This window comes from Felis catus, chromosome C1 (assembly GCF_018350175.1).
Source record: "Felis catus isolate Fca126 chromosome C1, F.catus_Fca126_mat1.0, whole genome shotgun sequence".
Classification (NCBI taxonomy): Eukaryota; Metazoa; Chordata; class Mammalia; order Carnivora; family Felidae; genus Felis; species Felis catus.
Genome location: NC_058375.1, coordinates 113,837,710 through 113,864,295, shown reverse-complemented (window position 1 = coordinate 113,864,295; position 26,586 = coordinate 113,837,710). Strand labels below are relative to the sequence as shown.

The 26,586-nt window shown below is 40.9% G+C and overlaps 1 protein-coding gene across 5 annotated transcripts in view; it reads left to right on the top strand.

Moving 5' to 3' along the window:
- Positions 1-26,586, top strand: part of CNTNAP5 (contactin associated protein family member 5) — an 805,732-nt gene that overhangs the window by 666,311 nt on the left and 112,835 nt on the right. For all 5 annotated transcript variants that reach the window (XM_011285200.4, XM_011285199.4, XM_045033599.1 and 2 more), the window contains 2 exons: positions 4,339-4,557; positions 24,472-24,711. In XM_011285200.4, coding sequence (XP_011283502.3) covers positions 4,339-4,557; positions 24,472-24,711 — 459 coding nt within the window. The remainder of the gene's footprint in view (positions 1-4,338; positions 4,558-24,471; positions 24,712-26,586) is intronic.

Sequence of the window (26,586 nt, the reverse complement as noted above, 5' to 3'; positions counted from 1 at the left end):
AAAATATGTATACATGACATACATCCATATAGATATGTAATATATATATGTGTGTGTGTATATATATATATATATATATATATATATATATATATGTATATCGGGGGGAAGAGAGAAAGAGACTTGAGTTGTGATGTTTAGTGGTATCATATCAAGAATATTACCAAAGAGATTACCAAATGGGATGAGAATTTGAAGATGGAATCCTCAGATCTTCAGAGAATGGTAAAATTAATATTAATAGTAATTAGATTTATACATTTATATGATATGATATAATATAATATAATATAATCAGACTAAATTATTGAGTGTCTTCTCTGAATAGACACTGTACTAAAAATTTTACATTTATTACTTATTTTGCTCTCAAACACTCCTGTTGATGATCAAGATACTGCGCTATGATTTTCATTGTTCAACTCTTACTCCAATATGCAGATGAGGAAGGTGACCCTGGTTAGTAACCCGAGTCACACTGCTGCTAAGAGTCAGAATCCAGAGTCAATGTACCTCTCTGTTCCTTATTCTGCTTTGCAACACTTCCTCAATGCCCAAGAATGTTAAGACTCAAGAGAAAATAGAATTTTCTTTGTGATTTGAGACAGAAGACATTCAGGAATTCCTTGAAATTTTATGCAAAGGGTATGTGTTTTTTTCCTAGAGTTTCTATCAGATCATGTCTCCAAAAATGTTTAATGATATTTCATCTAGTTCATGTTTTTCATTTTATCAATGTATGCGTGGAAGGTCAGAGAGGTGACTTCTTTGTCCATAAATGGTCCCTCGGATCTCTCTCATGCCCCACATGGGGTGGGGGCTGAGTACACCAACATGGGGTTCAAGGAAGGAAGAACTTTATACAGGAGACTCTCCTTAAAAGTTTTCTTCTCATCTTCTAGAAATACTAGGTAGATACTCTCTTGCACTTATGCACTTTCCTCCACTTAACATGTCCCTTCTTTGATTCTCTCTCTCTTCCTCTCTGTCTCTCTCTGCCCCTCCCCCACTCATGCATGAACTCTTTCTCTCTCTCAAAATAAATAAATAAAAATTAAAATAAAAAGAAAGTACTTTGTGAGCTCATTGGATTTCATTCATCTGTACATTCTCAAGGCCTAGCACAAGGCCTGACTGGGTAAAAACTCATTGAATGCTGAGTGCTACTTTGGCTTTGTCTTCAACCAAAAGGTGAGCAAATGATGAGGGAAGATATTGGTGAGACAGGAAGGAGAAGGGAAGTCCAGGGGGTAAATTCATGCGGGAGATAAGGCTGACACAGGGCATCTGGTTTTCCCATCTAGGACCATCGGGTGATGTCCATCCTTCCAACAAATAACAGCGGGCTTACGTTTGCTTCTGGTGCCCTCCTCAGAGTCACTAGTCAGTGTTGGAAGTATCACTCATTTACTTAGATTATTCTTGTTCAGATGTATTCAGGCACTTATGTTATATATTCTAGGTTTTGACCCCTCCTCCCCCCACTGAATAGGTTTGGAAGACAAATATATATTTTTTTTTCCATAGGAAGAGTAGGTTAAAAAATGAACTCCAGGGACACATCATCTGGATTTAATTCTTGACTCTGCCCCATCTGGGTTAGGACAACTTGTCAGCTCATTCCCTCAGGGGTAATATGTTACCTGTCTCATAAGACTAGAGTGAGGCTTAAAATATTAAGGAGTTCATTCATGGAAAATGCTTAGCAGAGTGTCTGGCTCATGGTAAGCACTCAATAAACAATTAGCTGTGATTATTGCATTACTGATTTCCCCCCACCCCGACCCCAGTTCTAGGGGGAATGGGTGAACAAAGTAGGTCCTAAATACTGACCTAAATAAAATTAAATAATAATAATTTTTTTTCAACGTTTATTTATTTTTGGGACAGAGAGAGACAGAGCATGAACGGGGGAGGGGCAGACAGAGAGGGAGACACAGAATCGGAAACAGGCTCCAGGCTCTGAGCCATCAGCCCAGAGCCTGACGCGGGGCTCGAACCCACGGACCGCGAGATCGTGACCTGGCTGAAGTCGGACACTTAACCGACTGCGCCACCCAGGCGCCCCTAAATAATAATAATTTTTAAAAATTCCAAGGAAGTTAATACCTGCGTATAAACCAAAAAAAAAAAAAAAAAGAAACTTACAAAACTGCATTGAATATATATGGTGTAACATTTTAATGAATGAACCTTTAGTTGGATGAGAGCTCCCTATATACAAGCCCAGGTGGTAGGTGTCCAATAAACCAGGTGTTCATCTACAGTTTGTGGACTAGTTGGGGAGACAGACCATAAACAGATCATTATACAACAGAAGGACCAATGTTGGAGCAGGGATAAGCCCAGACAGGAAGCCTAACAAGGAAGGGGGGGTCACGGGGTGACGGCAGACACAGCAGTAGAACAAGAGCTCTGCAAAGATGTGCTGTCCACGTAGAACTTAATATCCACAAACCAGCTTTGCAGGAAGTCTTTTAGAAAAATCTTTAACATTTTTCCTCTCCAATTCTCACCAATCTTTACCTGTTTTCTGTAAAGAGAAATAAATTGAGGACCCAGTTATCTCTCAGTTAGTGTTTATTTGATCTCAAGATATACAGGGCTGTGAGGTAGCATCTGTGGCCTGAATAAGAAACAGGAAATGGCTCAAAGGGCCAACTTCACTCTTATTTAATCTTTTAATTGCTGAACCCAATTTGTTCTCTTCAATTCTGTCTGGGTTTATGAGCCGAGGCATTTAGCTGAGTTGTTGAGCCATGCCACTGCTATAATAGCCATAGCTATCACTTTGAGTATGTCTCGTGTGCCAGGCGAGGTCCTGTGAACTTCGTCAAGGTTAATTCATAAACAACCTGACAATGTGGTACTGTTTTTATTCCCATTTTTCAAATGGGAAAATTGAGGTGTGACAAGATCGAAAACGTGCCTTAAGTCATGGTGGTTCCAGAGTCCATGCTGTCAAATCCCATTTTAAGTCCTCTACCTTACTGCCTCCCCTTTAGGTCAAGGTCCACACTGACCAGAATGCAAAACAGTTCAATCCTCGGTTACTTGCAAATTCTACCTACTGGGGGCTTCTTATAATGAGGCTCATTCTCTGGGTTTAAAGGCTGAGGAGGAAGTAGTCTGCGATGGTTGTTGGACCTTTGGGATTACCTGATTACTCAGATCTGGAAATTGATGACTTTGTCAAATATATACCCATGTCCTGCTTTAGGTATAATGTAGAAGAGGCCAACCAAGGTGCTGAGAAGGAAGGAAAGGTCCTGCCTAGGCAGGCTTCAGTGACTTAAAGGGGACTGTCTTCTTATTGACATCAATTTATAATTTGCCTCTCCACATCCTTCAAATTTAGAAAATTCTTATGTAGTAATGGAAAATATGAAAAGACCTACTCACTAGAGAAAAATGGAGAAGAATTCTACTGTTGGAGTTAGCTTCTTTGTACTGTGTTGTACTTCTCTGAACTTCAGTTTTCTCATTCGTAAAATGGGAATAAAAATGATGCCTTTCTCACAGGGATTTCTTTGAAAGATTCAAATGACAGAATCTTTGGGTAGTGCTTAGCATGGCACTCAGCAGAGTTCATTGTACCTGTTGTACTCCTGCTACTTCTCTTTTTTTCTCTCTTGCTCAATGGCTATGTGGCCAAACCACCACCATCATCCCCACCATCATCATCATTATCATAGGTGTTATTACCCCTGACTGACTGACCCCTGGCATGTGTGAGATGCAGAACTTTATCAAAGGGCAGAAAGGGTCATGGGAGGTAGATGGGGGCCTGTGTTTGATCCCAGGCACCACTACTTGCAATGACACGTCCTTGAAAAAAGCACTCAAACTTTCTGAGTCTCCTTAAAAAAAAAGTCATAAGATTAGCCTGAATGATTATAATCACATGTATGAATGAAATAACATAGAGAACACTAGACCTCCAAGGGTGTCAACCTTCTCCCAGCGGGAATGTAGCTGGCTCACGAATCCAGTATCTACAGATATCCATGAAGGGCATAGTTGAAGCCAAAATAGACCCAGAAAACCCAAAGCCTTGGTTCCAATGAATGTTTATCAGATTGGCATTTCTGTCCCTAGCCCCTATCCTATTGGCCGAATTCTCACAGTGAGTACCAACTGGGCCAAAGAAAGAGCTTGGGACTTAGTATTTGGAAGTTTTTACTATTAACACTAAGTTCGATGTCGTAGAGATTTCAGCTGGAGGCCTCTTCACCTCATACTGACGCATAGTCATTTATACCATTCATTCAGGTTGTGTGCCGTCCATTCACTGACGACTCCCCTCAACTTTCTACCTATTTCTCTTGTTGGTTTCAGCTCCGTCTGAGATCACTTTTGCCATTGACGTTGGGAATGGCCCTGTAGAGCTCATAGTTCACTCTCCTTCTCTTCTGAATGACAACCAATGGCATTACGTCCGGGCTGAAAGGAACCTCAAGGAGACTTCACTCCAGGTGGACAGCCTCCCAAGGATGACCAGGGAGACATCAGAGGAGGGCCACTTCCGATTGCAGCTGAACAGCCAGCTCTTTGTAGGTAAGAGACATTTTGAGGCCCCTCTGTGCTAAAACCCTCCAAGATCTCTGCATGACCAGGCCCAAGGAAAATTACGATTTCGCTTCAGACCTAAGGAATGATTATAATATATCCTAAAGCACTCATAACTGTAAATGTGATTTTATAAATCCTTCTTTTCTAGCTTCATGAGCCACAGAAATAAGAGATTATGCCACCCCTTAGCAAATTTTGAGGTGGTTTCAGACTCTTTGTATCTTTCTTCCTTGTGCATATTATCTTCAGGTGTCTGAGGAATCCTATTGTTTTTCATTCTTACGGTCAAAATCTACTCAGAGAAAAATACTATATCAGCTATTTACACTTCAGTAGATGTTGTCTCTAAGTCCGTGAGCCACCCTTCCCCCTTCCTAGTGATACGTGACTCCTGATTACTGTTGATAACTATGCAGTGAAACATGTTACAGCATCTCAGAGGGATGTGTCGTCAGGCTTATGGTGGGGGAAGGGACTATTGTTTACCACGGGCTTCTTTGATACTCCCTGAAACAACCTCATGAAGGTGGTTGCCTTACACTTGCACAGGAAAGCAGGCCTGGTTCCCGAGCTGACATCTCACCACTGGTCAGTCCCTCTTGAGACTCACAATCAGCCTCTAGATAGGTTATTCATCCGAACTGATCGCCTGTCCTGACATCAAGGACAGGAAAGCCTCAAATGTCACTTATTGAGTCCACTCATTCATTCGTTCCTTCATTCATTCCATAAATAGTCGCTGAGCACTGAAAACAGGTCAGGTACCTTGTTAGATGATGGGAATTGAAAAATAAATTGTGGGATGACATTACTTTGCAAAGAGCTATGTGTGTGTGCCTCTGTGTATGTGTAAGAAAAAGAGACCGAGAGACAAAGACAGGAAGAGACTTTAGCCACATGAATCCAGGTAGGAAACGTTAGCCTCTTTGCTATAATTTAGAAATGACTTTTTGAAAGTAGGTGGAACAGGGCTTGTAAAGCTTTAAAGTACAAAATGTAGCTGTAAATATTAGGTTTATTGTAAAATATCAAAGCTAAGAAGCCGCTCTTGTATAAAACTTGAAGTTCAGATGCTTAGAACACTGATATAAATAAGTCCCAAAATGTGCTAGTCAACCCAGATTTAATTTTCTTTCCTTATTCATTTTTTAGCCAACGCTCACACTACATAGCTTTACTACTAGTAATGAAATGTCATCAGCAATCAATGGGTATTTCTTACCTCTTTCCTTACATTGGGTTTTTGCAACTTTTAACTCTGACAAAAGCAGTCACTAAAAGCACACCAGCTAAAAGAAAAAAAAGTAACAAAATATGTCATATTTTCTCTTCTCAAGAGGAATCATATTTCTTCCTTCATCTGTCATGTTTTACTGCTCTAGCAGAAGCTATGATATAAGTGATTAAAAGCATTTTTATGATTATAAGGCATTTACGTAATTAATAACCTACATGAGTGATATGCTTTACTCTTAAAATATTTTTGAAAATTTATATTGCTGCTTTAATTCTATTTAAACATCACATTTCATTTCTCTGAAGAAGTTTTCTAGTCATCAAGATTTAATGTCTTTTTTGGTGAAATCAATTCAAGTAGTTTGTAATTTTCATAAATTATATTCCATGCCAAAGTTTAATTTATCTTCAGGCAGTATTTATGAATCTTTCTGGAGGAAAGGTGTATATAAAGATGGAACAATATTTTTTATCCTTTCATGCAAATTTCATGTCATTATGAAATTATCATATGACCCGCATATGTGATAAACTTTGTGCAAGTCAAAAAGGGAAAAGACGCAGCTGTGTTTCCTGGCAGGTGTTTATCTCAAGACGTTTCAGTTGAATTGATCACAAGGGCAGGGAGTTGTAGGAGCATGTCAATGGCTCTGGAGGACATTCCTTGCTTGAGCTGAAGCCAAGGTCAGCTGTGGTGAGAGCGCCTGTTTCTGTTATGTTTCTCTCCAATAAGTTCCATCTCAGATGTTACTCTGCTTTATTGAATTTGTCTTAATGTACTTGAAGAAGAAAAAAAAATGCACACTGTTGGAGGTCACTTTAGTCTGTTGGTTTGCATTCTGTTGTTTAGTATACAGCAGTGTGCCCATTTAGAAATGTGTCCGATAGCCAAAAATGCTGAAGTCCCAGTGTTTCTATTTTGTGTAATTCAGTGGTTCAAAAACAAAAACAAACCCCCCCTGCTTAGCTCTAGCCATCAAAATGAAGAGTTGCATTCCCTGTCATTCAGAAACCTAGAGACACTAGATATTTATATTTGCTAGGCAGAAAAAAGAGATCATTGGTGGGTACTTCTTCATAGGGATAGGTTGAAGGTAGCCGTACTTAAGGATTCATTTGGACATGTCTGTCTGCATACCTTTGACCATGAAAGGATCTTTCAATCAAAACAGAGCATCGGTCAGCATTGCAATCCCTGGTATTGAGCTGTGCTCCCGAGTGCTTACTGAGTACCAGAAACAGCTTGAATTTTATAGAATAGGATGTACCTCCTTGCACTGCCCCTATCATTGGAATGGGACAAATTAAAGTGCTCATACATGAGTCAATGCATGCTCGACTACTGGAATCAGTAATTTTATCTTCAGACTTTTATCACCATGATGGTTAAGGACACTGGCAGCCATGTCATCCGACTGGTCACATTTTTTTGTGACAGAGCAGGAGAAACTTCATAGCACGTGGATTCTGAAATGTATGCTGTGAGCATGTCATTGTCACATCGTGGAAACTCCCAGAGGTTTCACCCCTCTGCTTGCTGTTCTCTACGAATGTGCCAGTCAGTGTGCAGATGACACAAGAGGACTCCAAGAACTAGTACTTGCTGTGGAAAGTCAAATGGAGACATATGGGTGTGTACCCCAGGTCAATTGCCAATAGTCCACAGGACCTGGGTAGAAAAACACTAGCCTCGTTACGCCCGTTTGTCTTTATCTCCAGAATGGAAACAAAGCATCTGGTAACTGATCCCTCAGGATTCGAAGATATGTGATTTCCATTATTTATATTAAGAATGTAATCATCCTTATCCTCATTGTCCCCAAATCGGATATTGTGTCTTTCCAGATTTGCTGCAATTATAGAATAGACATTTCTTAAAGATATGGGCCTGTGTGGCTCATTTTCATGTGATTTTACTGCCTTTTTTTTTTTTTTTTGTCTTTCATGGACTTTTGTTTTGGAGTTGTTTGTTGTTGTTGTTGTTTTTAATATGAAATTTATTGTCAAATTGGTTTCCATACAACACCCAGTGCTCATCTCAACTGGTGCCCTCCTCAATGCCCATCACCCACTTTCCCCTCCCTCCCACCCCCCATCAACCCTCAGTTTATTCTCAGTTTTTAAGAGTCTCTTATGGTTTGCCTCCCTCCCTCTCTAACCTTTTTTCCCTTCCCCTCCCCCAGGTCTTCTGTTAAGTTCTCAGGATCCACATAAGAGTGAAAATATATGGTATCTGTCTTTCTCTGTATGACTTATTTCACTTAGCATAACACTCTCCAGTTCCATCCACGTTGCTACAAAAGGCCATATTTCATTCTTTCTCAATACCAAGTAGTATTCCATTGTGTATGTAAACCACAATTTCTTTATCCATTCATCAGTTGATGGACATTTAGGTTCTTTCCATAATTTGGCTATTGTTCAAAGTGCTGCTATAAACATTGGGGTATAAGTGCCCCTATGCATCAGCACTCCTGTATCCCGTGGGTAAATTCCTAGTAGTGCTATTGCTGGGTCATAGGGTAGATCTATTTTTAAGTTTTGAGGAACCTCCACAGTGTTTTCCAGAGCAGCTGCACCAGTTTTCATTCCCACCAACAGTGCAAGAGAGTTCCCATTTCTCCACATCCTCGCCAGCATCTATAGTCTCCTGATTTGTTCATTTTAGCCACTCTGACTGGCGTGAGGTAGTATCTGAGTGTGGTTTTGATTTGTATTTCCCTGATGAGGAGTGACGTTGAGCATCGTTTCATGTGCCTGTTGGCCATATGGATGTCTTCTTTAGAGAAGTGTCTATTCATGTTTTCTGCCCATTTCTTCACTGGATTATTTGTTTTTTGGGTGTGGAGTTTGGTGAGTTCTTTATAGATTTTGGATACTAGCCCTTTGTCCGATATGCCATTTGCAAATATCTTTTCCCATTCTGTTGGTTGCCTTTTAGTTTTGTTGATTGTTTCCTTTCATGGACTTTTGTTTTGGAGTCGTTTGTTGTTGTTGTTGTTTTGCGCTCAGTTGTGTATGTATGTCAAAGGAAACTGCAGTTCCCAATTTCTAGCTCCTTGGGGAAAATACTAGACTGTGAAAGAAAACAAAATGATTCTTGATACATCATAAAGTCTAAAAAGATCCCTAAAACTTCTGTTCCTACCTCGATGCTGGTGGGGAACTGTTTAGTCCCATTTTCAGGTGAAGCATGACTGACTTGGAGGGGTCAGTGGTGAAGCCAGTCAGGAAAGAACAGTAACACTCAGCTCTGGCACCATGTAAGTGGGTTCTCTGTGGCAAAATGCAACCACACACACACACACACACACACACACACACACACACACATGAGCTGCCAGAGTCTCTATATGAGAAGTCACTTAACGTTTATCCTCGTGAGTGCCTCAAGGGGATGGCTTTCCTGATGCAGGCCAGTATTCTATTTGAGAGGATATAATGTGTTGCAAAGCACAGGAGGAGGTAGATATCCCTTTCACATTAAATAGTCACTGAAAAATCACTTTTTAGCCTACTTATTATATAAGCCACTGTACCTGGAGGATGTTACTTACCATTACGTCTGTCATTAAAAGAAATCATTGTCTTCTCAACGTCCTATACATTTCTGATTATAACATCTAATTTACCGAACAAGTTTGGTTTTTCAAAGGTAAGGAGTCCATCAGGTATAACTAAATTATTTTTCTTAGGAAAACAATACGTGATTTCTGACATTCCCCATTAATACAAGCAATACCAGAAATGGTTATTAGTGAGTTTAAGACGTGGGTAAGAGGCCGCAGAAGGCTGGCAGGGTGAGTCCAAGAATTGCTTTGCTCCGTTGCTACATATGAAGTACCTAGAGGAACAGCCAGTACGCACAAAACAGTAATGAACTACCAGGTTCCTCATGCATTTTCCTTCCCCAATACCCCTGCTCCACAAAATCACACTCTTATAACTTGAAAGTGTTTTGAAAGAACATTGGCTCTGTTTTTATATTCAGAGGAGTGGATGGTTAAATGACCCTTTCTGCAGAATTTTGTCTCTTCTTTAAGGTGTTCACAGTTGAATCCATTTAACCTATACCAATAGCCCATTTTAGTGTTTTTTACCCCCCCCCAAAGGGTCCAGACACTTACTTGAAATGTTTACCTATAACCTCTTCTGTTTTAACTGAAACTGATTTCATCATATGCTGGTACAGACCATTGGGTTGACAATGGCCAGTTGAAGTAAAGTGTTTTCTTATTTGGTTTGGTTGATTGATTGATTGTCTTTGGTAAAATGTTATCACAAGTCTTATTGTCTTTTTTATTTTATTTTTTTCATTTTTTTACATTGATTTATTTTTGAGAAACAGAGTGAGACAAAGCGTGAGCAGGGGAGGGGCAGAGAGAGAAGGAGACACAGAATCTGAAGCAGGTTCCAGGCTCTGAGCAAGCGGTTAGCACAGAACCTGATGTGGGGCTCAAACTCACACACTGTGAGATCATGACCTGAGCTGAAGTCGGACGCTCAACCGACTGAGCCACCCAGATGCCCTCTTACTGTCTTTTTTAAAGGAGGGTACAGTGTGGCAAGCGGCATCATTTTCTCATGCAACCCAGGGAGAGAAGCCCGGAGGTTAAGACTACACAAAAACCCAATGCTAGAAGCATTCCTCTAGCAATGCCATCATCAAAGTTTATGACTAAAGAAAAAATTAGGGCAGTGTCATTTCTGTAGCGCTGGGGTGATAATCATAAAAAGAAAGTAAATCCAGATCTTTCTGGAAAATAAAGTCAGTACTCCTGGACATTCAAGGGCCCAGTCTGAGGGACAGAGGGAGGTGAGAAGTTGTTTGTTCCATTCCCTAAGCCAAGATGCCATTGAGAGAAAGCCCAGGTTGGAACAAAGCAGACCCAACAAGGCATGTGGATACTGGGACCCCACCTACCACCTAGTGATCCTGTTTTGGTTTCTCCAAGGCTTTGGTGACAAAGCTGAGGATTCAGGGAAGGAGGTGAGAAGCCCTGAACAGAGTGATAGAGGGGAAGAAATGTAACCGCAATCCTCAGCAAAGTGTTACACTCAGTTCTCATGTTGTTACCAAGTTCCTTCTGATCCGGGGAGGAAGGGATTTGGCTTCAAAACCACTTGTATAGGGGAAGGTGGTCTTGCAGAAGAGATGAGAAGGGCCACATTTGGATTCAGTTTTCTCCTCCATCAGCCATGTGTCAGGCTACATGGTGAGGGTCATCTCAGGACCTGTTTATGGTGCAGAGAGAGGCTTAGGAACTCGTGGTAGATCCAGGAATGTGCTGCTAAAGTCCCCTTTCAAGGATTACTTGTTGCCTGTCACAGGAATGCTGGTGGCACACATTTTTCTAGTGTCTGCCCCTTCAGGCACTGCCTTGGTTGCAGAGAAACACCGGGGCAAAGCCACATCCTTGGCAAGGAGGCCCACATGCAACGACCATTTGAGTCCAGGATATAAAAGTTTGGCCATTTTGACCAAGGGGGCACATCTCTGATGGGCTTTTCTAGCTCTAGTGTTCTCTGTGGGCTGCTCTAGTCTAATGTCAGGCCTGCACTGCCACTCTCGCCCTCTCTGCCCACCCCTGCTTCCCTCCCCTCCCATCCATAGGTGTGGTTCCCAAGGGCATCTTTAACATACCACTCTCCCCTTTACATCCATTCATAGCCTGCTTGCTGGAAAGCCCAACCTGAGCCAGAATCATAGAGATTTCTTGCACAAGACACACAACCACACACACACACACACACACACACACACACACACCCTTTTTTAAATCATAGTAATCTTCTTAAGCAAAATGTATTCCTCATGTCTCCCCAAAATCAACCATAATATAATGCCTTCTCCCCCTTTCTTCTCTGAAACACTCTTTAAAGCTGATGGAATCCTTGGAGTCAAGTTTGCATTATTTTCACTCATACATTTTTTTTTAATTTTTTTAAATGTTTATTTATTTCTGAAAGAGAGAGACAAAGCGTAAGCAGGGGAGGGGCAGACAGAGCAGGAGACACAGAACTGAAAGCAGGCTCCAGGCTGTCAGCACAGAGCCCCACGCGGGGCTCGAACTCCCAAACTGTGAGATCATGACCTGAGCCGAAGTCAGATGCTTAACCAACTGAGCCACCCAGGCACCCCAGCTACTAGCTTTATTTTTAGTCAGTTACCTTTACAGAGCCTCAGTTATTCCATCTGCCACCGGGCTTTATAATCAATACTCCACAAATCAATTGCAAAGATTTAATTTTTCTCCTACTTGGAATTCTCTATCAAGGTTTATTAATTGGGAGTTGCAAGCAAAATCATTTTAAATGGGAAATTATTTGTGGCCCCACCCCAGTGGGATAATGAGGCACTGCTTGGCCTGGAAATTTATGAGGTTTGACATTTAAAGGACACATTCAATTAGTGTAAAAGCTCCCAGGGGAGGGATCTTGCCCCACACTGGGTTTTATCCTTCCTTTGCGCAAATCAGCAAAAGTGTCCCCACATGGTAGTGTATCTGATATGTGAATGCCCCAAAAGCTGGGGTAGGGCCTTTGTAAAAGGGAAAGTTACAACGGCCGTTGTCTTAGCAACCAGCTTTCAAAGGTAAAGGAATTTTCAAAACCCGGCTTTCAAATTGTTACATGGTATACACAAGCTTGCTCTGAGGGGCTTTCACTGGATTCACATGGCGGTTGCTATTGTTTTCCCTGTGCTCTGGTGGGCAAAGATGGGCTCATTTATCAGATCAGAGAATGTGCCCAGACAAGTCCCTCCATTTGTGATTCAATGATACTGTAAGTTTCATGAAATAAACTGAAAGCCGACCACATCCGACACCCATTTGTGGAGACATCTGAGCCGGCATGACCTTCAGAGACTGTCCTTCTCTGAGCCCCTGTTGCCAGTGAGGCAGCAGCAAAAAGCCAACCCAGTTTTGTTTTATTTTGTTTTGTTTTCAATCGAAGTAATTTTCAGTTTTTGTTTTAATTGAAGTAATATTTTAAGGCAAGTTTATTTTTTGTTCTGTCACATATCAGCCTTATCCTCTCTTCCTTCCTTGTCCAAAACACCTGAAGGACCAATACATTCTTCTTCTTTTTCTTTTTTTTAATGCTTATTTATTTTTGATAGAGAGAGAGACAGAATATGAGCTGGCGAGAGGTAGAGTGAGAGGCAGATACAGTCTCCAAAGCGGGCTGCAGGCTCTGAGCTGTCAGCACAGAGCCCTACACGGGGCTTGAACCCATGAGCTATGAGATCATGACCTGAGCCAAAGTCGGACCCTTAACCAACTGAGCCACCCAGGAACCTGAGGACCAAGACATTCTTTATAGCAGGTTATGCACCATTTTTGCTGGGTTGGGGAGAAAATGCTCACTGCAAGATGTCTGATGCCCCATTCCATCTGCCACTGTGTCCTTACTCTTTTCTCTCACTATTTCTTTTTCTTTTGGTCACAATTCATTATTTTTTTTTTTTTCTGAATGTACATTCTGCTCTCAGCCCTGGGCTGGACAACAGGAGCATGAAAATAAATAAGATTCATTTGCTATTTAAGAAGTACAGGCTTTAGGGGCGCCTGGGTCCCTCAGTTGGATGGGCGTCCGACTTTGGCTCAGGTCATGATCTTGCTGTTTGTGAGTTCGAGCCCCATGTTGGGCTGTGGGCTGACAGCTCAGAGCCTGGATTCTGCTTCAGATTCTGTGTATCCCCCCCCCCCTTTCTGGCCCCTCTCCCACTCATACTCTGTCTCTTTCTCTCTCTCTCTCAAGAATAAATAAGCATATAAATAAATAAATAAATAAATAAATAAATAAATTTTTTTTAAAAAGTACAGGCTTTGAATGGGGAGCAGAGGTTCCCATTAGGGAACCATTAAGCCAGGTTCCCGTAGGGTGCAGTGTAGGGTTGATATCCAAGGGCGGGGGGTCGGGGGGTGGTTGTGAGCAGAGCTAAGGGGGTGTGGCTCTCAAGTCTGATCTGGAGGCAGCTTCCAGACTCTATCCCTCTTACATGTGTGTGCTGACTCCCTGCCTCTCTCCTCCTTACACTGGGGAATGAGGTTAGTAGGAGACTTCATACAGTCTCTAAAGGAATCGGTGTTTAGAAGGCAGCCTGGGATGCGTGTGCACAACTCGGTGTGCAGGGAACACCTCTCTCAGCTTGGCCAGTCACTTGCTTATTCAGGTTTCCAGGAGTACGACTGGAGCCCAAATGTCCAAAACCTCAAAGCAGGCAGTGCTTTCCTGCCCTGTTGTTTATTTGGGTACCCGTGAGTGGCCTCTTCCTAGGGGAGCCTCAGGACAGCGCATTCCCCGCTGCTATCTGCATTGCACCAGAGCCCTGCTTTGAGCCCTGAAGCATCTTAAAGTATCTTAAAGCAATGGGGTCCAGTGCCATTCTGCTTCCCATTCCACTTGCCATCCCCCAAAACCTTTGTCCTCAGAGACCCTCCCTTCCCTGCCTTTCATCTTCATATCCCTCCCTGGGGAAATTAAGTTATCAAACAGGTGGGAGTTGACACTGCTGGCAGGGTGAAGTTGTTGCCCTGAAGGCCAGATTTGGCTGTCTACTCACTGGGTGCTCACCTACACAATCCTGAGTAAGAAAAAGCTCTTGCCCTAGAGGAGCCCCTTTCTAGAAGTTATAGTGCAGGCCAATGGATGGATTATATTTATGTGAGTTTCCATTTCTTTTTACAATACCACCAATATTCTGGGGTCCCTGACATCCATAGCTTCTCCTTTCCTCCAGAGCAAGCTGCATAATGGTTTTGGTCTGGTTCCATCACTTTTTGCCTCTGGGTCTATTCACCCTCTTTTTCTTTGCTACCTTCTTTTCAGCAAAGCTACCTTGTTTCCTTCCTTTTATTCCTGAAGGCCATTTAGCCTCTCTGGATACCTGCATTCCAAGAGGGAAATGTGGATGATATACATCCAGCTTGCCTCATGTTTACAAAGACTAAAAGCTCCCTATATTATTATTATTATTATTATTATTATTATTATTATTATTATTCTACTTATTATACATTGGGGGATGAAGACTTGTCCATCACAGTTTTTAAGTTCTCATAATAAGAACAACATTTTAACTGATGCTTGTAATATGTGTTAAAAAATCATCTTCAAGGGGCGCCAGAGTGACTCCATCATTTAAGCATCTGACCTTTGATTTCAGCTCAAGTCATGATCTCAGGAACCTTGGGTTTCTCTCTTTCTCTCTCTGCCCCTCTCCCATTCACGGTCTCTCTCTCTCTTTCTCTTGCTCTGTATCAAAATAAATAATCATTAAATATATACAAATAGTCTTCAAATATATAAAATCATGAGTCATGGGCAAATAGAAAATAAACTTGTGTCAGAGACTTTACTTAATTCATTTGTTAGCGAGGAAGCCAGTAAGATGTGATGGCCAGTTCAGAGAGCATCTGAAAATCTAGGATATGTATAGGCAATTTAACAACAACAACAAAAAAGTTAGGATAAGGTTTTGGTGTTAAATATACAAGTGTTGCTCAAATCAGGCCATCTTTGGAGTTATCTGTTCTACTGGAAAGAAATTATTTGCATCTCTACTAGATAAACATCATCCATGTTTTTCGCTTAATTTCCAAGTTACAGCTAATTTTTTTTTCTGGCAAAAGAACACACACGTTTGATGATACATCCTTAGTCACACTGCAGCCATCACTTCCCCAAAGAAAGCTTGGGATAAGAAAAAGACCCAGATTGATTACTGCACAAATGCATCAAAATGTCATGACAGCGTTAATAGATTGGACTTGAGAACTGGTTGGCCCTGACCTGCCATTGCTACTCTCCTATTTAGTGAATTTCAGGCTTTTTTTTTTAATATTTTAGGATCTCCTGGTATCACTCATAAAATTGCTCTGGGTCAGGTGAAAGATTGGGGAAAATTCTGAAAGCTCATAATTATAGAGCTTTTTCTTTATCTGCTGATTTCTTTAAATGGGTGTGTGCTTTAGCTCCTGGGACCCTATTTGTTCTCAGTAAGGCCATGCTGGAGAAAACTAGCCAGTGACTGCCAGGGGCCTTAGCATACAGAAAATCCAGACATTGGTGCTAACAGGACAAGGATGTCGCCGGGCAGCCAGCTGGGAAGAATGTAGATGCTCCAGCTGATTCTAGAAAAGACCGGGAGCTCATACGGTATTTTTCATTCCATTGCCCTTGCAGGAAGGCTCCTCTTTCACGGGAACCTTTGTATCTTTTCTTTAAAGCTATTTTTGATAGTGATTTTTCATCTTCAAAAACTGGCAGAGGGGAGTACGGTGAGGCATGGCTTGGCACTCATCTTGGCAAGATGGGACATGTTCCTGTTCGTCAAAATGGCTCCTGTGGCTACTCTAGACCCGTCGTTAGGATTATGGGAATTTTGCTGCTTCATCATCTTGATATTCCTTCAGGGGTTCCTCCAGATGATATGCAAAACCCTAATCAGCCACCTTGAACTGCAGTGGGATTTGTTCCCTATGGCTCCACATTAGCAACAGAAACAGAAGCACCATTCAAGTGCTTGCTTGTCTTTCCCCCTCCTCCTGGATGTAAATAACCAAAAGAGGATTTCCACAGAATGCGTATTTAGCGCTCTGCCTGGGCAAAATGTTGGGCCCTGCCACCATTCTGTTAAAAAGAAAGCAAATATTTGTTTTTTAGCTGGTAGTCTTGAAGAAACAACAACAAAAAAGCAAGCCTCTTTACTTTAGAGAAAACCCAAGTAGCAAGATAAATACCTCTGACACACCCTGACCCACACTCCAGACAAAAACATGCTGATGCTGAGACAGGTTTTCCTTAATGCCCAAATACCACGTGGATTAATAAATGGCTTTCAGAGATATACACAGTTCTGTAGCAAGGAGTTATATTTGAAACTTGATAGAAGATTACTTCCAAAATGACTTTTAGAAAAAGAAGAGCAACAGCATTATACATAATGTACATAATAAATGAAAAGATTTATTTTAAAGTGTACAATCAATATGCAAATACATGTTCACTGAGAATTAGTCAATAATACCTCCAAATACTCTTATTAGAGGCAACCGATATTAGCCCAGTATGAGACTTTCTAGACAGTGTTCAAGGTTCTTACATACATTTAAGTACCCTGAGGAAGCACTGTACAATATTATTATTTGTGGCTATATTTACATAAACGATATATTTATAGGTATTATACCACAGCTTTCTCACTGTTTTTTGTTTGTTTGTTTTCGTTTGCTTTTTGACTTCAAATATGCCTCGGAGACCATAACATGTCAATATAAATAGCATATTAAACTGCTGTCTAGTGTTTTACCTAATATTTTCAGTTTTTGCTTGTTTTGTTGCCATGTTTATTTTATATCCTTAATGCATCTCGAATTTGTTTAAGGTTTTGAGGTAAGATTGTAATTTTATTTATTTCCCAAAATAATTTCCCATCTCCATTTATTTCATGGTTCCTCTTTTTCCTAGTTACTTAGAACTTTAATGTATGTTATAATGTAAAAGCCATCTTTCTATATAAAGAGTCTGTTTCTGGAATTCTTAGAAGTTTCTGGTTTCTTGGGGTGCCTGGCTGGTTCAGTCATGAAAGCATTCAACTCTTGATTTCAGGGTCAAGAGTTCCAGCCCCGCGTTGGCTATAGAGCTTACTAAAACCAAACACAAAAACAAAACCAAAAACAAAACCCATAAATTTCTGGTTTCTGTTTTATTTACATAGATTTTTTTCCCCTAAGTACTGCACCACTTACAGGGCACACGCTTACAGGGCATATTTTGATACTGAATAGGAGAGGTTTCCCCTTACATGTGCGTGCGTACACACACACACACACACACACACACACACACACACCTACTTCACTCCTGTTTTTAATCCTGTATCTCTTCTTGTGGGATTTTAGATTTAGCTGTTCATGTTCTATGAAAATAATTTTGGGGGCTATTGATTAGATTGTATTGTGTTAAAGGAACTAGCTATACATTACTGACTCATACTGAACAATGTTTTGTTTCTAAGGTATCCTTAGGAGTGAAGGTAAAATTGTATCATTTCCTTTATATATACACGTCTTGTTAATTTCAAGGTGTTTTGCTGCTTTTGTTGTTAAATAGGATTTTTTCCTAGCTATTCTGTCTTCCAGTTGGTTATCATTGCTATATAGAACCATGATTGATTTCGCAGGTTGATGTTTATATCCATCCACATTCTTATACTTTTAATTGTAATAATTTGTCATTATTGTTTTGAGGGGATTTTCTAGGTAGATAATTATACTATTTGTGCACATAATACACTATTTGTAATGACTATGTATGAAGCTAAATTAATTATTTTGGGGTGTAATCATCACCACTAGCTCCATGTTGGGATATTTGTTTAAAAAGGTAGGGGCGCCTGGGTGGCGCAGTCGGTTAAGCGTCCGATTTCAGCCAGGTCACGATCTCGCGGTCCGTGAGTTCGAGCCCCGCGTCAGGCTCTGGGCTGATGGCTCAGAGCCTGGAGCCTGTTTCCGATTCTGTGTCTTCCTCTCTCTGACCCTCCCCCATTCATGCTGTGTCTCTCTCTGTCCCAAAAATAAATAAACGTTGAAAAAAAATAAAAAGGTAGAATAAGGCCAATGATAATAATTTTTTCATGGCTCTTGATACACATTGCTGAATTATTCTTGATAAGTTTTTCACAACATTCATTTCCACCAAACAAATAGGAAATACCTTCAATCTGTTGTTATGTGATTCTAAGTTAACAATCTCTTTTCCAATTTTTTGAGGAGGATTCGTATTTTATTTGAGGTCCCAGTTTGTAGTGAGGATTAAATCAGAATATGTCTGTGAAGCACAGTGCATAGAAGGTGCTGTATAAGAAGTAAGCTTTTAGTTCAACTTGACTATTGCATCGTTATTTGACCTTTTAAACATCGAGTTAGTGCCACCTGCATTGTTACATAGAGTGTCTTGATTGATTTTTGAGCAAGAAATCACTATATCTGGCCAAACTCAACCAGACACATGCCTTGTTTTTAAGAAAATCATATTTTGGAATGAAAGTTTCTCCTAGGATTTCCTTCTGGTACCAAGACTGTCAGTTGGACGGGCAGGATAAAAGCAGAAGACAAATGATGGTTAGTGTATTTGCTTTTATCCATTAGGTATATGCTAAATCCTTTGTCACTTTAGAATTTGGAATCTAGGTGGTACATGTACCTGTACTTAATTTAGCTATTGTGATTCATATAAAAAACAGCTACTCCAAGTTCAACATCAAAAAAGTAAGAAAGAAAGGAAGAAAGGTAGAAAAACAGAAAGAGTTATTATCTTTGTGAATCCAGAGCCCCACCTGGCACATTCAGTGTTTTACCTGAAGAGGAGTCCTCAATGAAGGAGTTTTGCTTGAGCATGAGGAGGAAAGAGAACAGGCACCCACGAGAGAAACAGAGGCTTTTGCACTTGGTGCCAAAGACCAGAACAAAATTGAGATGTTCCTCTGGAAGCGATGAGCATGTATGGAGCTGACACATGGAGGTTTTCTAAGACAGGCTTGGAATGATGATAGTGACCTTTGTATGTAGTTCAAGGAAATATCATCACAATGAACATGCTTGATACCAAGGGCCAGCTGAAGAGTCTCAGGCAGAATTGCTTCTCGCCAGGCCAACAAGCTAACCAATAGTGATAGTAATCCAGAAGGGTGAGGTGGAGGTCAAGAGAATAAATGCCTATGTGTATATTACTTGATGGGGGGGAAAAACATGGTAGAGATAAAGGTAAGAAGGTAGAAGGATCCCTTGGTTATAGGAATGACTCAAGTTGTCTAATCATTTCATTCATTTTAGGATTTTAGAGCTTTCAAGGTATGCAGGCTTTGAAGGTCAAGAGACCCCAGTCCGACACCTGGCTCTGCCACAGAAAATCTGTTTGAGGGGCCCCTGGGTGGCTTAGTTGGTTGAGTGTCCAACTTCAGCTCAGGTTATGATCTCACAGCTCATGAGTTCAAGCCCCGGATCGGGCTCTGTGCTGACAGCTCAGAGCCTGGAGCCTGCTTTGGATTCTGTGTCTTCCTCTCTCTCTCTGCCCCTCCAGTGCTTGTGCTCTGTCTCTCTCTCTCAAAATAAATGAATGTTAAAAAAATTTTTTTAATAAAAAAAAAAAGAAAATCTGTTTGATTCTTGACTCTGGCCAGAACAATCTCTCTGACACTAAGTTTCTTCAGCTATACAATGTGAATAATTTGAAGAATGCCTTCTTTTCCTTGGGGTATTCAATGAGTTAATTTTATCTTATTATTTTAATTTTTTTAATTTATGTTTATTTATTTTTGAGACAGGGAGAAACAGAGCATGATTGGGGGAGGGGCAGAGAGAGAGGAAGACACAAAATCTGAAGCAGGCTCCAGGCTCTGAGATGTCAGCACAGAGCCCAACGCAGGGCTCGATCTCATGAACTGCAAGATTATGACCTGAGGTGAAGTTGGATGCTTAACCAACTGAGCTACCCAGGCACCTCTCAATGAGTTATTTTTAAAATTTTTTTTCAACGTTTATTTATTTTTGGGACAGAGAGAGACAGAGCATGAACGGGGGAGGGGCAGAGAGAGAGGGAGACACAGAATCGGAAACAAGCTCCAGGCTCCGAGCCATCAGCCCAGAGCCTGACGCGGGGCTCGAACTCACGGACCGCGAGATCGTGACCTGGCTGAAGTCGGACGCTTAACCGACTGCGCCACCCAGGCGCCCCTCAATGAGTTATTTTTAAAGTTTCTAGCAGACAAGTATGTTTGAAATGTAATTTTTATTTTAAATTAGAAGCATTGTTCTGATTCTTGGTCAGCTTGCAGATTAACTACAAACCTCGAAATCATGACTTTCAAGTGCTTTAAGTATGATGCTACAGTTTTGTTGTTGTTTTTTCTTGTTGTTCCAACCTTTTAATGAACTATAGACAAGATTCAAGTGAGTAAAGAGAAAACTATCTTAGAGCTTAGAGCAGCAGCTTAAAAATCAAATACCTGCAAGGGCAGGGAAGGCCATATGAATGAATGAAGTGGTCCCGGAGGAGAATGTGGCCAAGTGGGGATGGGAGTCCCTGTCTTAAAGGAACTGACCACAGCGTGGCCACAGCCGACATTTGCCATGCAGGAAAGCAGGTTCATTGTTAACATCTCTTCTGATTTTTCAAAGATTTATTCGAATTTAAAAAATTTTTCTCATTTTTTAACAAGTGACAACTAAATAAAATAACTAAATACTGGGTTGCAGAAACTATGTGAGGAAGGGATGTGTGTATATGAATGCAGGTGTGTGTGTATAAAGACAAGGGTGGAGTAATGGGATTGTGGAATGCATGAAGACAATAACATACCACATTATGGCAAGTACATGAAGAGATCCAAAGTCAAGACCATAAGGCATTGGGGAGCCTCTAGTAGTTCAGAAGGCCCAGTGCACTGAAGTCAGAGAAGGGAATATGGGCCAGGGGGAGGGGGAGAGCTAGAGAGGTAAATGAAGGCTAGATCTTTCATACTGTACCATCTGTGCCAAGGAATTTGAACTTGATCCTGAGGACAATCAGTAGTCTCTGAAGAGCATTAAATAGAAAAAGCCGAGTCCAAAGTAATGAATGGATGGGAAGAATCGGGACTGAGGGTACAAAGATCAGTTGGAAGGTTGTCAAAGGGAGTCAAGTTGGAGTGAGGAGCATTGTACGAGGACTATGGCTCTAGGTGTATAAAGAAGCAGATGGCACTTTATGTTGACTACACTAAAATTAAAAAAAAAAAAAGTAGATGGAGCCAGAGATAGCTGGGAGAGCAAATCCGCAGGGCTAGGTTGGGAGGGGGCAGGGGGAGGACTGTGTGGAAGGAGGGGGTGGGAAGATTGTGGCTACATTTCTGTATCCTATTCAAGTTTCACAGAAGGTTCACATCTATACCAATACTCTACAGATAGTAGGCAACATCAGAAAATGGAGAGATCTAGCAACCTGACTGGGTGTGAGTGTGTGGGTGAGGGGCATCTTTCTGGAATTATTCTATTCTCAGTCTACCTATTACCTCTCCAGGAAGACAAAAGAGAAGCCCAACCTCTAGTTTTTTACCGTTCGTAAAGAATGAAAAGCAGTCAGGTGAACCCTGAAAGTTAGTTCATTGTGTAACTTAGTTCATAGTTCATTGTGTCATTTGTTTTGTCAGCATCTGGGAATGAAATGCTCCTCTTGTTTTAGGTCATTCTCCCTATGTTCCATATGTCTCAACCCTCAAGGAGCACATTTCTGCCAGAGAAACCGCCCCAGCCACTCTTGTCTCCATTTATAAACTTGTTGACTAAGTCACACACGAGAAAATGTGCAATAGGTCTTGCATTTCCACCTCTGCTAGAAGCAAAATGCCCCTAACAAGATGTATGAAGAGTTATTCAAATCTACTGCAGAGAGTAACTACAAAATAAGGGGTGGGAGGGGGGAGGCAAAATGGTTGACTACATCAATCCTCCCCTCTTTATTCTGTACAATCTCTGGGAAAGAAATAATGAGCCTTCCTTTATGATCTGCTTGTATTTATAATTGATTTATCTTGCGGTTGAAAGGAGATTTACTCCCTCAAATTGAGACAGGCAGGAGAATGCAATTTGGGTTTGACCTCCTGGCCCTCTTTGGGTATCGCTTATCAGAACTGAAAATACAGTAGAGTTTCACCATTATTTCAGAATAAAAGACTCGATTAATCCTTTAGCAACGTTATGTCTGTCTGTGGATGCAGCCAGTGACTGCCGTACACATATTGATGTGTCTGTAGGCCTGGTGTGATTCAGGGAAGGCACAAAACCCCCTTAACCCCACGGTACCTTCCCATCATCCCCATTTCCAATTATTTCCTTGTCCAGCCTGCCAGGCTGACGGATGCCAGGAATTTTTAGGTTACCTGACTTACTTCTTCAACTTACCGCTTTGTTTCTTGCTTTAGCATCTATATTCCTCTTCTGAGATGACACATTTGGAATTCTCATCTGTATCCACCCTGGTGGGAATATATTTTTATGTGGGCATTTGCTAGACCAAGATTTAATAGGATTGTAGGACTGGAAATGAATGGGGCTCAAAAAGGAGAGTTGATGGATACAGAAAATAAATGATAAGTTGGTCCTGCTCCTATTATTTTTTTTTCTCTCTGTTAGTACACTTTGTAGACCTTGAAGACCTAAGTGTATCCTCCCTTTATTCATGTGTGTGGACTTGAGGCCACAGTGTTGAATTTGGACTAGAACTTTTGTTTTTAAAGTCAGTCTGGGTCCGTGTCTTCTCTGGGATCTCCCATGATTCCAAGCACCAAATAAATAAATATATCCTGATTGGGGGGCGTGGGGGTGCCTGCGTGGCTCAGTCAGTTGAGCATTTGACTTCCACTCAGGTCATGATCTCCCAGTTCATGAGTTCAAGCCCTGCATCAGGCTCTGTGCTGACCACTCAGAGCCCAGAGCCTGCTTCAGTTTCTGTGTCTCCCACCCTCCTCTGCCTCTGTCTCTGCCCATCCTCCTCCCCCTGCTCATGCTCTTTCTCTCTCTCAAAAACAAATAAACATTAAAAAATTAAAAATAAATATCTCCTTATGAGATTTAGTTTAATTTCTTGGCTTATTGTCTCTCTGTTCACATTTTTCTGATATCTGAGGTTTGGGATAGTAGAGTCCTGGGTTCCCAATGATAACAAAATCCTCTGTCACTTGGAATCTACTCCATTCTTAAATAATTTGCAAAGAGCATTGTGAATCTCTCTGATAACTTCAGGATGTACCCACAGCAGAAAAGTTGGGTTATAATCCGGTTCTGTATTCCAGAAGGAGAAATTTCTCTTCCAAATAATAATTTGGAGGTAAGTGCTAGGATAGTGCTCTCTGTCTCTCTTTATATATACACATACATATAAATGACCTACTGGTTCCAGTCATTGTAAGGGCTCAGGAGAAGGCATAGAAAAGAGTAATGATTGAGCACATACTGCATTCCACGATCTTAACTAAGCTTTACGAAAATACACTAAACAGACTTATTATTATTTTACAGATCAAGTAGCTAAGATGAGGTCATCCAGTGGTCAATGTGGCTAATCAGCTAGTGACCTGGAGTATGAATCCATGTCTGTGTCCCAAAGCCCGCCCTCCTTCCAGGGCTCGCATCACACTACAGGAGCCATGCAAGACTTGTTCCCATGTTGTAACTTCATGTGCCTAACAGCTTGCTTCTCACTTTGTCCGAAGGGACAATCTCCCTTGTGCATTCTACTTCAGACAAAAGTCTGCTGGAGACTACATCAGAACACATTTTATTTCATTTGCAAGGAACATGGTGATCGAAAGTTTCTGTCTGAAACATGTAAGGTACAGGATTCCATGTGAAGCATATTATTTTTTCTTTCGTTCGTTCTTCTCTCTTTTTTTTTTTTTTTTTTGAGTTGGGGTGAGCTTCTTCCCGGCCTGGAGAGACATGCAATGCATTTTGCACATGCTGTTTGAATTCCTAATTCTCACCTGAAGCTATAATTGAAAAGTTCAACACAGCAGGATGACAGAACGACACATAACTGTTACGAGTATCTCGCTATTAAACCTAAAACATTGAATGGTATGATACCTTACTTTTTTTTCTTTTATTTTTCACTGCTTAGGGGGAACATCATCAAGACAGAAAGGCTTCCTAGGATGCATACGCTCATTACACTTGAATGGGCAGAAGTTGGACCTGGAGGAGAGGGCCAAGGTCACGTCTGGAGTCCGGCCGGGATGCCCGGGCCATTGTAGCACTTATGGTAGCATCTGCCACAACGGGGGCAAGTGCGTGGAGAAGTACAGTGGGTACTCGTGCGATTGCACCAATTCACCATATGAAGGGCCCTTTTGCAAAAAAGGTACAATAGGCACCTCTGTTTTTCCCGTGTTGTATTCTAGTGCCTCCAAGCCATGGTCAATTCATGCCCTCAGTCAGTTTCCAAGCGATCATTTATCTTCTTCAGTTTCACTCTGTTTAAAGACTCTGTGTAACTCCTCAACACAATTACATATACCCATCTCACTGTGTGTTGACATTGGCAGTACAGTTGAACTGGATAGATAGTAACAGTGTAACATGTCTCCTTGGCCTAGGGGCCAGCTGAGGCCTTGGAGAAGTGGACTCTCATTTCTGTTGTTATCAGCCAGATTGCCAGGGGTGCACTGATCTTCCCAGTTCCAGTTCCTTAGCCCACACGTGTAATCACAGAATTATAGAATCTACCCCTGGAAGTGTCTCAAGGAGGCTTAAAGTCATTTTAAAGCATTTTTTACAAATAGAGAGCTTATAGGTAAGTGAGTAGACATCTAGCATACATCTAGTAAAATCAATAGCATACATCTAGTAAAATCTCCCTATTCTGCAGATGATGTGAGTACGGTCTGAAGCTTTAAAAGCCTTGCCTGGAAACACATTTAGTTCATCAAGGGTCTGGGAATGAAACACAGAGATCAAAATCCCTGCCCCGATGTCTTTCTATATCCCCTCCTAATCTTATTATTTCATTGCATTGGCAAAACTAACCGTGATGAATGTATATCTTGAACGAGGAGTGATGATCATGGTGTAAATTCTCTAGAAAAATTCAAGATAACTCTACAAACTATAAAATGGGATTATTCAGTATAAACACTTAGTATTTTTTCAAACACAAAGGCAAAAGATTAGGTCTCCTATCAATCTTCACAAGATTGTAAAGTTTATTTTATTGATAGAAAGAAAAAAGTTTGTTGAACAAATAATGTACACAATATTTCAAGAGCAGCATTTAAGCTATTAAAATGTTTCAATTACTTTGAAACACCATTTACATATAAACAATGATGGCAATTATACACAATTCTTGTCAATTCATTAAAACTCATTTCGCAAACACCTCTACCAAACAGTGCTTTATTTAGTCCAATTTCCTGTTGGAACTTAAAAACAATGGAGAAGAGAGGAACACTCAGTGTTCTCTTTGAAGGACTCTGTAATTTAAGCTCTTCATGGTTCACACTGGCCCTCTCCCCAGTCAGATTGAATTACTTGCTTATTATTGTTGAGAACCATTGTATTTGTTGGGGTAAAAAATAATGGTACAAACTTTAGGGCCAACAGTGTGTTGGGCCCTTCCTTCATGAGCTTGACATAAAGTGGTCCCATCCCAGTAGGTATTTAATGTGCTAAGAGACACAAAGACACCACTGGATTTTCACCCTGAGTGAGGTCTCTGATTAACTTCCCCTAAAAAAAAACCTTAAATGCCACCCTTAGTTTAGTCCCTGAAGAAGCAAATACAGAATAAACACCACCAGGCCTAGTTACAAAGGTATACTAGCATTGTTTTACAGGATCTATATCCAAGTTGTATGTTTTGAAAGAAAAAAAAAAAAAAGAACAGTGTTGTTCTATATTTCTCCAGAGACATTGGTCAGACATCTCATAGATCATATTGTTCTAAATTTAGCCTAATTTTTCATTGGTTTTTTCTTTCCCCTGAAACAACTCTGATTAAGTATCTTCTGTCCCTACCCCCATATCTTTTTGCTGCATATATTGAAATAGCCTGTGTTCTCTCCCCATTTTTTACTTTGATCTATAAGCAAAATAGACAAATATGTGCTTAGCCTTTTCAGCTTGCTTCATATTTCACAGCCCCAGACTTTCACCCCTTTCTCATAAATCTAAGGAAATGATTCCTTTTATATTCAGTACCTGCATAGTATGTAGAAGAAACCTTTTAACGTAGTCT